General features: G+C 38.7%; 1 protein-coding gene across 1 annotated transcript in view; it reads left to right on the forward strand.

The window, feature by feature from the left end:
* Positions 1-14,736, forward strand: part of ift88 (intraflagellar transport 88 homolog) — a 72,861-nt gene that overhangs the window by 24,265 nt on the left and 33,860 nt on the right. Inside the window, exons 10-13 of the mRNA XM_078222116.1 lie at positions 290-392; positions 4,542-4,656; positions 6,195-6,426; positions 14,406-14,476. Coding sequence (XP_078078242.1) covers positions 290-392; positions 4,542-4,656; positions 6,195-6,426; positions 14,406-14,476 — 521 coding nt within the window. The remainder of the gene's footprint in view (positions 1-289; positions 393-4,541; positions 4,657-6,194; positions 6,427-14,405; positions 14,477-14,736) is intronic.

Below are 14,736 nucleotides of genomic sequence, written 5' to 3' on the forward strand. Positions count from 1 at the left end.
TATTTCTTCTATCTTTTAAAATTTATTGTATTCTCATAGTCATTTCATTTACAAATTTAGGAACGTAACTTAAAGGGTTTAATGTTTTATTGAATGTTATTACAGCTTTTGTATTGGTTGTAATGGGAAAATCTGGCTAGCTTAAGGTTTCTTATCTAAAGTTGCACTTTTCAGGAACACTACTACAGTTTTAAGCAAGGACTTACTATATGAAGTTTTGAATTGATCCTTTAATGCAAGTATTAAAATTATGCAGCTTTATTTTAAATTGTGAATTTATTTTTCTCAGGTACTTTTCAATTTAGCCAGCCAATATGCAGCTAATGACATGTATGCAGAAGCATTAAATACCTATCAAGTGATAGTAAAAAACAAGATGTTCAATAATGCAGGTAAGATTGCAGTATTGTACATTTAAAAAAGATAGAAAGGTGATTTATTATGTTGAGCTGCATTTTATTTGTCAATAAATGCATGTTGAAAATATTGTGATTTTGTTGAGTTTTGAAGCTAATGACATTGCTTTTTATTATACTCTTAGAAAAATTGCTAAATATGGTTAACTTTAGCCATGGCTATGTTAGAAAACAGTATTCTCTATTGCTACTACAATATGTTGAGTGAAGTAATAATCTCCAGTAATTGTTGTCAGTGTATTATAAAGCTGATGTAACATCAAAAGCAAAATACTGTGGTTTCTGGAAATCTGAATATTGGAAAACTTAACATTTCAGGTCAATGACTATTGTCAGAGCAACACTTGGATGGTAAAGTGGTTTAGGGCTTTTTAAAATATATTTTTCAAGAAAAATCCAAAGAGACAAACATTAATTAAAAACAAAAGTTGTTTGCAACTTTCAGGATATTAAATAAACTGTTGCTCCTTAATGGCAGAAGCTATTCTAAGTAGTGTATCCTTAAATGTTAATTTAGCAGGAGTTGATGTAAATATAATTTTAAAAAACTAAAGCAACATTTACAAAGAACAATACAACACAGGAACAGGCCCTTCCGCCCAGCAAGCCTGCGCTGATGCATGGTTTCTATCCCTCTGTTTGCCCCCTGTTCATGTGCCTATCAAGATACGCCTTGAACGTTGCTAACGTGCCTGCTTTCACCCTCTCCACTGACAGTGTGTTTCAGGCACTCACCATTCTCTGTGAAAAACTTTTCCCGCACGTCTCCCCTGAACATTCCCCCTCTCACCTTAAACCTATGCCGCTTGTAATTGACTTTTTCATCCTGGGAAAAAGCCTCTGACTATCTACCCTATCTATGCCTTTCATAATTTTTGTAGACCTCTATCAGGTTGCCCCCCAGCCTCCGTCCTTCCAGCGAAAATAATCCGAGTTTATCCAATGTCTCCTCATGCCTAAAACCCTCCAGACCAGGCAACATCCCGGTAAACCTTTTTTGCACCCTCTCCAAAACATCCATGCCCTCTGGTACTGTGGTGACAAGAACTGCATGCAATATTCCAAGTGCAGCTTCACTAAACATAACTTGTCAACTATTATACTCGATGCACTGGTCGATGAAGGCAAAATTACCATATGTCTTCTTGACCACCTTATCCACCTGTGTTGCCACTTGCAGGGATCCATGGACTTATATGCCCAGATCCCCCTGTATGTCAATGCTCCTAAGGATTCTGCCATTTACTGTATAATTCACACCTGAATTTGATCTTCCAAAACGCATCACCTCACATTTGTCCGGATTAAACTCCACCTGCCATTTTTTTGCCCAAGTCTGCAGTCTATATCCTGCTTTATCCTTTGATAATCCTCGTCATTACCTGCAACTCCTCCAATTTTTGTGTCTTCCATAAATATACTAATTAGACCACCTACATTTTCCTCCAGATCATTTATATATATTACAACCAACAAAGGTCCCAACACTGATCCCTGTGGAGCAACACATAGTTACTAATCTCTATTCTGAAAAGCACCCTTCCACCGCTACTTTGTTTTTTATGACCACAGAACATACCTGCCATTACAATGTTATTGTTTGTGGCAAATATTTGCCAGAGACGGATGTAATTCAATTATTCCACAAAGTCTGCTTGTTTATATCATTTAAGAAACTAGATAACAAGAAAATTAAGTTAAGACAATGCGATATGCAATAATCCAGACAGTAATTCAATATTTTGAATTTTATGAATTTGTATATTTTTGAAAGGGAGTGAAAACTCTCATTCTTAGTCTTGATGGAATGATTTCAAGTTTGTGCTTGCAGTAAATTCTGAGCATCGTCGATGGCTATTTTAGATGTAATCTGATCTCATCCTTTCTCATTTATTAAATTCTGATAATAAAAAGTAATGTTTAAAATTGGGTGATCAACCTAATGCTTTTTGTTACTGTGGACAAGAAGCTGATGGCTACCTTGAAATTAACCCAGTTGTTCAGTTTAGAAGTGGAGGAAAAGTTTGATGGTCAAAAGGGGTTGAATGACCTTCCATGTAATTGTTAAGAATCAGATGGATGTGTGCAAAAGCATGTGATCCAGGCGGATTATGATTTGTACTATGATTTTCTTTATTGAGGTTGAATACCATGTGCAATGAACTTAAATGACCTGAAGGAAGTAACAATATAGTGACCATAACATGCTCACTCTACATTTCAAATGGGGGATAAATGTTGGTGAACAGAATTATGTATGTTATTAAAAGCTAATCTGTGACTTAAAAAAAAATCAGAAAACTTAATGGCTGGAATTTTACCGCGGGACGGGCGAGGCTTGCAGAACGGAATTCTCCGTTGGCCTCGGGCGGGATTTTACGAGCTTCGCCCGAGCAAGGTCGTAAAATCCCGGCCAATGTTTCATCAAAAGAGACAAAGAATATAAAAGCAAAGAGTACAGTTGTAATTATACATAGTGTTATTCAAACTCCATTTGGAGTATTATGTTGCCTTCCCCAAGAGGAAGGATCTACTGCAAAACCTTGGAACAAGTTTAGGCTATTAAGCCACTCAAACCTGTTCATGGCTGATCTGAACCTCAGCTCACCTTTGTTTCATAGCCCTTGATGCTATTACCCAACAAAAATGTATCAATTTCACAGCCTTTTGGGGAAAGAGGTCCATAATTCCATTAGTCTTCATTTGAAAAAGTGTTTCCTGATTTCACCACTGAAAGGCCAGGCTTTAATTTTAAGGTATGGCAGCTTGTTTTTGTTTCTCAGCCAGGGGATATAGTTTATCTGTATTTACTGTATTGAATCCTTTTATCATTTTAATAACCTAAATTAGAACACAGCTTAACCATCTCAATTCAAGGGAATGGAAAGCACATTTATGCAACCTGTCCCCATGATTTTACCTTTTAATGTTTGGTATTATTTTGGCTAATCTGTCCTATACGTTTGACAAGGCCAGAGTTGTCTTTCTGAGGTTTGGTACCCAAAATTGAACATAACACTCCATGTAGAGTCTGACAAAGGCATTGTACAACTGAAATATCAGTTCCGCATTTTTGAATTCCAACCTGCTCGAAATAAAGGCCAATTGCCTTTTTGATTAATTTTTGTTCCTGTGCATCAGCTTCTAGTAATTTGCATATATGGACATCAGAATCCCAATTGTTCCACAGCTGCTAGTCTGTCAATATTAAGACGATATCCTAATTTGTCTTTCTCAGATCCAAAGTGGATAACCTCACCCTTCCCTGCATTGAACTCCATCTACCATAGTTTTGTCCACTCATTTCCAAACATACAAATTAGGAGTAAGTCATTCGGCCTCTTGAGCCTGCTCCACCATTCAGTAAGTTAATGGCTGAGTTGACTGTGGTTTCAATTTCACTTTCCTTCCTACCCCTTGTACTCTTTGACTCCCTTGTCAATCAAGGATCTAACTCAGCCTTAAAAATATTCGATGGCCCTGGATCCACCTCTCTGCCGAAGAGAGTTCCACAGACGCACACGCCTGTGAGAGAAACAATTTCTCCACATTTTCATCTTAAATGGGAGAGCCCTAAAGTAGACATTTAGTGTATGTTCCTTTGTAATCTCCTGCTTCCATCTACACAAATTGCTGAGTCTCCTAATGTAGTGCCATCTGGAAACTTGGATATAAAGCTTTTTATTTCTTCATGCAGCTAAAGAATATGGTGGAAAGCTGAAGTCAAACAACCATTAAGAGGTTGATATAGACCTGGTATGAAAGGTTGATAGGTTTGGCTTGTGTTCCCTGAAGAGGAAGAAGGTCCAGAACAATAATATGTAATCTTGGAATTTGTACTAAAATGGTTAAAAATGAATCCAGAAAAATCATCAAAATTCAAAAATATGCTACCACAGATATATTATCTATTGAGAGTTTTGAAAAACGGCTAGTTACTTGGGAAGCAAGGATATTAATCAATTGGAGTAATGGCTGGAACTTGGATCAAGAAGAGCTGCCATTGTCAATAAATAAGCTTGCTGAATGGCTTATTCCTATTGTTAAATTTCAATGAAACATTTCAATCTTCTTCTATGTGAAAAAAAACTTTTAACGTCTTTAAAATGTTACTTTTACTGATAGGTCGGCTGAAGGTGAACATGGCAAATATTTATTTCAAGCAAAGAAATTACCCCAAAGCAATAAAATTTTATCGAATGGCATTGGATCAGATATCAAGTTCCCATAAGGAAATGAGGTGGGTGTTTAGTAGAACTATTATGGTGAAGCAGCTTCTTTCATTCACTTGTATGGAAAAGTTGCAAGCATATATATATTATGATAGTTTTACTTTTCTGCTGTTTCCCTGCATCAGTTGTGTTGGCAGATAATTTGACTGTGGAGCCTAACCTTGTTCTAATCAAATAGCTAGGTACAATGCTTCCCAGCAGAAGTTACTGGAAAGCAATCAGAAGATGGAACCCTGGCCTCTTATTTTTCCTTCTTTGTAGCCTAAAGTGCTGAAGTCAATTGTAATGCCTCAGCTGTTGCCCCAGGTGAAATCAGCACCTTGCACCTTCTGATTTGTACAACTTTATGCGCTTTGATGCTGTTTCAGACCTACCTCACCACCACTTTCATGATGAACAATAAACACTGGCCTTGGCAGAAATGTCAACATCCCATGAGCAAATAACAAATCACAAGCCAAGGAGGGGTGATGGGGATTTGCAAACTGGCATGAAAATTTTAAAATTGATATATTGCCAGACCAGGAACCAATTTAAACCAGGAAGCAAAGAGGTGATGGATAAACTAGACTTTGTGCGTTACAGTATGGGCAGCAGAGTTTTGGATGACCTCAAGTTAATGGAGGGTGGATGATGGGAGGTTGACTCGATCGGTGTTGGAATAGCTAAGTCTATAGGTAACGAAGGCATGGATGAATGTTTTAGCAGCAAATGAGTTGAGACAAGGGTAGAGTTGAGCAATATAAAGCAGATGGAAGTAGGAAGTCTTGCGGAAGGAGAGGCTATGTGATCAGAAACTCACCTCTGGGTCAAATATGACACCAAGGTTGTGAAAGGTCTGATTCAACTTCAGACAGTTGTCAAGGAGAAGGATGGAGGTTAGTTGCTCGGGAACGGAGTTTGTGGCAGGGACCAAAGAAAATGGCTTTAGTCTGCCCAAATTTCTATTCATTCATTCAAATCTTATTGCCAAAGAACATGAAAAAAATTGTGCTCAGGGATGAGAACTTCAGTTATGCACATAAATTGAAGAAGTTTGGACTGTTTTCCTTGGAGAAGAGATGGTCGAGAGGAGATTTGATAGAGTTATTCAAAATCATGAGGGGTCTGGACAGAGGGTAAAGGGAAAGCTGTTCCCACTAGTGAAAAGAAGGCACAGATTTAAGTAATTTGGAAAAAGAAACACTGGAGATATGAGGAGAAACTTTTTCATGTAGTTAACATCTGGAATGTGCTGCCTGATAGTGTGGTGGTGACAGGTTAAATCAAGGTATTCAAGAGGGAATTTAGTTATCTGAAAAGGAAGAATGTGCATGTTTATGGGGAGAAGGTGGGGAAAATGGCACTAGATGAATTGCTCATTCAGAGAACTGGCACAGACACAACAAGCCAAATGGCCTCCTGTGTTGTAATGATTCTGTGAAAATCTTTATTTTTCAGCTCTTATGAGGTATGGATGTAATACTGAAGGCTAGTTTGATACTGAACATCAGCTGTTCATAGTTTTTTTTCTTTTTATCAAAATATATATTTTTCTTTTCAATAGGATTAAAATAATGCAGAACGTTGGTGTTGTATTTGTCAAAATGGGACAATATTCTGATGCTATCACCTCCTTTGAGCATATTATGAGTGAAAGCCCAAATTTAAAAACCAGCTTTAACCTCATTCTGTGCTACTTTGCCATTGGAGATCGTGAAAAGATGAAGAAAGCATTCCAGAAATTGATAGTGGTCCCACTTGGTATTGATGAAGATGACAAATATCTTCCGCCTAATGTAAGTAAATTAAGAATTAAATGGCAATAAGGTAGCAGGTGCATTCTGATTATCTATGTAAAATTACTAGGAATGTATTATATAAATTGAAAAAATATGAGCTTATTTCTGATCTAAAAGTCAAAATTAAAATGAAAAACCAAAGAAACCATAATGATTATGTTTCATTTAATATATATTTAAGATTTTATTTGTCTTAATCATTTTTAATAATTGTTATTGTAATAATTTGGTTGCTATTGAGTTAGTAACTTCTATAGAATTTTCTTATAAACTTTCATTGTTGACACAGACAAAGCAATAATAAAGATTGGTTATCATTAAAATGTTTTAAAGGTCATGTTAAAGAAATTACACTTGCTTTATGAATCATCTAATATTTTACATGTTTGTCAAGTCAATACAACAATTTACTGTTAACAATTCAGTCACTTTTTGCATCTAAATTTCAAATTATCCAGTAATTCTAATTGGACTACATAACTATCACAAAGGTAAAATTTGGTACTCCAGAAATGGTCAGATAATTTGAATTAAACAACTTTTTAGCCTGAATTTTCAAGATGGCAAGTGCTTGGTGCCTGCCATCCTGAGAGTTGACATGCAATTCATCCCCACTGACCGCGACAGGCCCACTGACATTTTATGTTCAATTGAGCATTGATTGGCAGCAGGTAGAACTTATCTGCCCTTGTTCTGCCTTGGGGAGCTATCGCCTCCTCCCCAAGATGGAGATTTCAACTTTTCTCAGTTTGGAATTCTTCAAGCTATTGAGTTGGATGATCAACCATGATCATAATGAATGGTGGAGCAGGCTTGATGGGCCAATTGACCTCCTCTGGCTCCAATTTTCTGTGTGTCTATGTTCTGACCAGTACCCACCATCCTAAAAATTGGGTCTGGGGGGGAAAAGTAACTGGTGATTCAGTGGCCACTTAAGGGCCTTAATAGGGGCATGCTTAGGCTTCCCTTCCGAGGCTTTGTCAGCCCCATCATGAGATTGTGTCTGGGTCGAGCCCAGCCAGGATCCCAGAGGGAATCCCGTCCATGCAATTCTACACTCTTTCTCCCCTACCGCCAAACCTGCAGGGCTAAGCGTAACATTCTGACCTATGTAGAAGTTACAATGCTGTACTTGTGCTGATGATTTCATCAGCCATGACTTCCCAACATAAAGTAGGCTTACACGCACTTGCAACAAGCACCTTTCAAATCTGTTCAGATGGTGAAGGGTGAATACCAGGCAACCCCTCCCACCATCTGAACCCCTAACTTGCATTGTTCCCGCCGGATGAAAATTGTTTAAGACCTACCCGTGTGCTACATCAGTGGTTTTCAAACTTTTTTTCTGGCGAATGGCCGCCCCACTGACCAGGCAAGATGCTGTACTAATGCTACAGTCGCAATCTAAATAGAATTTACTGTACATTTAAAAATACACCTTTTTACCTTTTCCACTCATAAACTTGAATTGTATCAGACAATACTGAGCTTTTCCCCCTAATGCTGGCTATGTCATTGTCTGAGTTGAGAGATCCTTATTATCACACTGCCTTCTACAAAATGCGCTATGAACATCCCGCTTTTGCTTTGAACAGGACCACAAGACATCCTGTTTTTCTTTTGATAGGGACCACAGAAATCTCGCGATTTTTTTAAAAACAGGATACCCAGTAACCCATTTTCAACATCCCTGTGACCCACGTGCGGGTTGCGACCCCCACTTTAAAAAAACCCTGTACTACATGTTTGAGTGCTTCTACCCATATTAAGCATATCCTGTGTGAAGCTGCAAGATGCTGATTGATATACATGAGAGGGAGGTATGTAAGGTCTGAAACTAGAGGGCGTGGCAATCAGTGATTTTGACAAAATTCACATTACTGATTATGGAAGTAATGCGATGGGAGCTATTGGTGTCTGTACAGTTGATTAAGTGGTGCCAAGCAGTTGTTTAGGTTAATTAGATCATCCTTTGAGACCCTGTTTCTTTTCTTATAACAGCTGCATAAGTGCATTTGTTTCATAGATCATTGTATTTGTGTTTCAAGTCAAGTCCTTACTGCTCATTTGATATAACTTAATTTGAGCTGTATGTCGACCAAGTTTAGAATCATTGAGTGACATGATCCTGCAATCCTGAGTGATGATACATTTTATTTTGGTTACATCAGCCTGTTACTCATGTTGCAAAGGAAAAGAAAGAAGCATGTTTATTTATTGGTTTTCTTTCCTCTTGTCATTGACTCATGACCACGAGACGCAGAACATAGGATAATAGAGCAGAGTACTTTCTATTGCTGTCATAATTTGCCTAGATCCAGCTGCTATTGGACAGGCTGTATATTCATTCCATTCTTAGCATCCTTAAGTATCCTTTTGAGGTGATGAATAAGTGTGTGGTAGATATTGCATGTTTCTTGCATTTATTTCTCTTTCCAGTCAGTATGAGTTTTAGAGGTCAATGTTGAGATTGTTTTGATGCTTCCATACTTCTCTAACACTACCCTCCCATAACCCCCAAGAGATGTAATTCATACAATTGACATTTTATCAGCTCCTATTTTTGATAGTTCATTCTTCTCCTGTATAGATTACTTTCCTTTGCACCTCGAATACACATTGTGGGCTAGGTTTTATGGGACACTGTGTTCCCTACAACCCCCTCCTCACCCCCAACTACAAAGCCAGCTTCACTTCAGCCATTTTACACTCTGGGTGCTAATTGGATTAGGGCAAGACTTCTTTCTCCATCTGGGGAGTTCACAGTGGTTGTCTCTCCCTCCCAGGTTTCCAGTGCCCTCGACTTCACACTGATTCTTCAACCATGACAGTGGCACATATTTGACAGAGACACTCCTCTCTCCTGAATATGCAAGAATGTCCTTTTTGTTCCAAAACATTCTTCTCATTTTCTTCTGTTCACATGGAAAAACTCTAATTTCCCTTCAGTTTACAGACAGGCTTCTCTTTTTCCTACATCATAGAGACATCCCAAATCCCAGTATGTTACTTACGGGCCTTGTACTTTCAGCTAATGGAAACAGTTTGTTCTGGTTTACCTTATCCAAACCTGTCATAATCTTGTACACTTCCATCAAATCTCTCCTCAATTTCCATTGCTTCAAAGAGAATGAATGCCCCTTTTTCAACATAACTGCTTCATATACTGATGGTGTGGTTGCTGACTTCTGGTTTGGTTGGCCCATCTTGTCTAGAGAGACTATAGTGTTACTCTGGTCATTATTTCAAACTGGTTTATTAACACTAAATATAAGATAGTTACAGAATAGATAAGTCTCTCTTGAGCATGCACTGTTCCATCCTCTCTCCTGAATGTCTAGTTCACATGACTACTGATGTCATGTTACCTCATGGTCTACATCATTCATTACTATAACTATTCTGTTAACCAATTACACTATGTCTCCCCTCTAATATTCTATCAACTTCTTAACAATGACGTTAAACTGTGTTTTAAGCTATTTAAGTTGCATATCTGTAACTTCTTTTTACTGTTACAGATTCTACTCAACTCTTATCCCTTCACACCTCCCCCCCCCCCCCCCCCCCCTCCCCAGTCACTGCCGTGGGGGATTCTGTCTCCCACAGTATTCTCATGTCTCCCACAGTGATATTGGCTCCTTGAGAAGACATTTTGGAGACGTGGGCTCTCCTCTATTCTTTGGAGGACATCATCAACAGCGAAATGGGACAGCAGGTTTGCAGAACTGCTGGTAATCGGAGTGTAGACTTCAGGGCTGCTGAACATTTGGGACAGTGGACCATTTTCAAAGAGACTGATCCGAGAGAGAAGACTGAAGGACATCAACATCAACTTGAACTCTCTATAACTAAAAGAGAATAAATTAGGAGTCTCTCAAGAATCTTCTGCTCCCTTGAAACACGCTGGAGAAAGACGTGAGAAGATGAAGAATCTTTCAACTCTAATGAAGATGCTCTCAGTCACTGCTCCATTGAGAGTAAAGAAGGTATTGAAGATCTGAGATTCTAATGAAAATCTGGATGACGAGAAGAACAATGAAATTTCAGTAGGCATTGCAGGAAATGAGGAGATGACTTCCTGATGACATTTCGGAAAGAATGTTTACATTCTGTAGGCAGAAGTAACATTGCCACACTTTTCCCTGTGAATGGCTGCTCCACTGAGGGTAATGGGAAGAACTATGGTGGATGAGAAGATAAGGGAACACCATTTTCTACAATGGGATGAATCTCTAAAATTGTATTTCCTGGATAGGATTCTGAAGTTATAGAAGCTCTGGAGATACTATCTTGGTTTCTGTGCTAAAGGACAGCTCTGGTATGAAACAGATTTTCAGTTGAGACTGAAGTGTTATTTTTCTATTTGTTTATGTGATTGCGGGAATCACTAGCTAGGCCAACATTTATTGCCCATCCCAAGTTGCCCTTGAGAAGGTGGTAGTGAGCTGTCTTCTTGAACCGTTGCAATCCTTGTGGTGTAGTTACATCCACAGTGCTGTTCAGGTGGGAGTTTCAGGATATTGACCCAGCGACGGTGAAGGAATGACAACATATTTCCAGGTCAGGATGGTGAGTGGCTTGTAGTGTGTTATGTATTGTATACCTTGCCAGCCTTGCTGTACTTTGCAAGCCAGTGCACTATACAAGATATTGCAGAGTGCATTTTTTTGTAGTTCAACTGCTAAAGCAATAAAGGACAGTTGCAATATTAACCACCTCCTGTGCCTACCTGTGTGTTGAATGATCTTGTAAGAGAGCAGGATCAAAAACATAATAAACTGGCAACAAGGAAGATGGACTTTTGCGGTAAGGCCACTTGAAAAATGAATCTAAAGTAAGGTAACTTCATTTATCAACTGAACTGCACGACGGCTTTGAACTGTGTGGCAGAAAAAAAACTTTGAAGGAGTTCGAACAAAAATAAACCTGCAGCCTTTTTTTAAAAAAAGGAAACTAGAGTACAACAAGTTGTTTAAAAAAAGAATTGCAGCTGTTTGTAAAGCAACAGCACTTCGGATTGCCTTTATTTACGTTTTAAAAAGAACTCGGCGTTCAAAAATAATAATAACAGAAAAGAACTAAGAAGAAGAAATCATTAGTGAAAAAAGATCCCGATTGGCAACGAGCCAGAGGGAGTCCTGAGGTATGCGAAATATAGAGGGTGAAAGTCCCTGCCGAATGAAAAGAGAAAAATAACCTCTCAATTGCCCAGAAAGCAAAAGAGCAGATATTGTTGCTGTGCTTTAACCGGCAACTAACGTTTTAAAAATGTTTTAAAACAGAAAGCAGCCATGTTGGCGGTGAGCCCGCCAAAACTTGGAAATGCAGGAAACTTGCAGCAGAGAAAGCTGACAGCTGCAGTGACAGCTTGAAATTAAAAAAAAACATCATTTACAGTTCTTAAATCGGCAACACTTTGCAAGCGTCAACCACAAGAAAAAAGAAACAGCCACAGGCAAGAAAATTAGAAGAGGTCCTGGATAGGGAGCAACTCTAACAGAGGTCCATTGGCAACAAGGACCTCAAAGAAGGAGGGCAACAAAGACCTCAAAGAAGGGCAATGAGAGACCACAAAGATGGGGGGGCAACGAGAGACCCAGAGGAAAGGCAACAAGAGACTCCAGAGTGGAAACAAGTCAACACTTTGCCAGAGACAGACTTGGCCAACAGTGAAACCGAAAGAAAGGACAAAGACTAAAGTTCTGTCGCAGGCAGAAAAAGAGCCAGAAAATACAAATCCGACACTGAAGTACAAAGAACTTGAAGATGGAAAAGCCAAGCTGAATGAAAAGATTTGAAATCTTGCTAAAGCATTTGAAAGTAAAATAACAAACAAATATTTGGCTGAAGTTAAGACCAGTGGAAAGTTCCATTTGCGAAATGTTTGGGTCCAGCAAGAACATAACGGGCACCAAGAGCAAAATTAGATCCGAATCTAGGAAGAAACAGATTGCACTTTCTCCTTGGAAGGAAGGGGGAAAATCCAGAGTGTCTGAAAAAGCAGATGACTTGTTAACAAAAGAAGCACAGAGTGCTCTACCATTCTTCCACATGTGACCGACTTCGATGTAGAAGAACTTAAGACCATCTGAGATTTGATATTGGGGGAGCAGGGGTAGGAAGTTTAAAAAAAAAATTGTATTGTGGCAGAAAGTAAAAATTGTATTGTAACACTCTGTTAGAAAAGAGGAAAACTTGCATGCATAAAAATGTAATGGTGCTCAGCAGAGCAAGAGTTAACGTGGGTCTGGAGAATAGCACGCCCATGCCAAGATGTTTACAGTCACATGGTAAAAATCTCCAAGAAAACAATCTAGAAGCAACACCCTGTAAATAAGCAGCGAGCCTGCATGATGAGTGCTCCACCATGCATGGCCACACCTTGAACTATAAATAGTTAAGGTGAACACCTGTGTTCTTTTTTGAGACATCTACCCTTTTTCCCTAGTTCAGAAAATGTTTTGTTAAACTGATATTTCCAATAAGTGGGGAAGAATATGTTATGTATTGTATGCACTGGAGGAACTTATCAAGGCTCCTTAGATAGCTCCTTCCTAATACAAGACTACTACCATCTAAAAGGATGAGGACAACAGACACTTGGGAACATCACCACCTGAAAGTTCCCCTCCAACCTACACAACATCCTGGCTTGGAAATATACTGCCATTCCTTGTCGCAGGGTCAAATTCCTGGAGCTCCCTCCCTTAACAGCACATCTATTGCAATGGTTCAAGAAGGCAACTCACCACAAGGGCAATTACGCAATAAATCTTGGCCTAGCTAGTGATCCCCACATCCCAAGAACAAATTAAAAAACTCTAGTTGGGCCGAACCAGAGCATCGTAAAGGTTCAGCACAACTTCCTAATTTTATACTGCGCCTCTAGTTATGAAGCCCAAGATCCCATATGCTTTACTAACCATTCTCTAAGTATGCCATCTTCAGAAATCAGTGCCCCCCCCCCCCAATTATTGTTTTGAAACCCTTACTCACAATTGATGTTAAATTAACTGGGTTCTTGTTCCTGGGACTATTGCGACAACATTTCTTGAACAAGGATGTCACTTTTGCCACTCTTCAATCCTCTGGCATTTCTCCTATATCTAGGGAAAATTAGAAGATTTTGGCCCTTCCAAGATCTCCATCCCCACTTCCTTCAGCAACCTGGGATGCAAGCCATCTGGATCAGGTGTCTTATCTATCCTTGATATAGCCATCCTTTCCAGAATCATCTCTCTCTCAATTTTCAGCCTATCCTTTGCTTCTACTATTTGCACTTCTAATATTTTGTCAGATTCCTCCTCCCTAGTAAGTGTGGGTATAAAGTACTTATTAAGTATTCTAGCCTTGCCATGTACCATAAAGAATATATCACCTTCTCTAACTATCCTGTTACTATTTATGTTGGCGATTGAAGTTTTTTAGTGTTCCCTTTTATGGTAACCACCATTCAAATATATTCTATTCTTGCTAGTCTTATTTTCCTCCACCACCCTTCTCAACCTATCTTATTTGACCTGGTTCTCATTTGAAGAATTCACTTGACGTGCATCATATACCCTCTTTTTTAAAAACAAAATTGTTTCTTTATAACTTCTATCTCCCCCATCATCCAATGAGCCCTGTTTTTGGTTCCTCTTGTTTGGAACACCCTTGTTAGAATATACCTAGTTTGTACCTGAAGCATTTCTTCCTTAAAAATCACCCATTGTCCCCTTGCAGTTCTTCCTGTCAAGCTTTGGTTCCATTTTAGACACCTTTTCATCAGCCCTCTTCCAATTTAGACATTCTACTTTATATAATTCCTTGCTTTCCTCCATAGTCTAAACCTCATGATAGGATGATCTCTCTTACCCAAGTGTTCACCCATTGGCCCACTTATTTCCTAAACTAGATCCAGTGATGCTATAAATATAATATTTTTTGTTTCAAAGTGAACTTATCTCTTTGCAAATTATTTTAATTTTTAGGATGATCCACATATGAATCTGGTGATTGAAGCCATCAAGAATGATCCACTCAGACAAATGGAGCGAGAACGGTAGTATACATTTGCTGTATTGAAAATTAGCATGTCACTTCTTTAATTTGCACTTCTGGAGCAACAAGTTATCTCTGTGAACTTTTAAACTTCAGGCAACCAACAACAAGAGTGCCTTTTCAATGCTTTTTTGTCATATATTCTCTAAGCTAATAAGCAGTTATTCGATATTTCTTAGAATGCAGATCACAGTGCCAGTTATTGATGTTGATTTTCCTCATACTTCTATATTAATACCATATTCCTGTGGAGGAATCATG

The sequence above is a fragment of the Mustelus asterias genome, chromosome 10, assembly GCF_964213995.1.
Source record: "Mustelus asterias chromosome 10, sMusAst1.hap1.1, whole genome shotgun sequence".
Taxonomy (NCBI): Eukaryota; Metazoa; Chordata; class Chondrichthyes; order Carcharhiniformes; family Triakidae; genus Mustelus; species Mustelus asterias.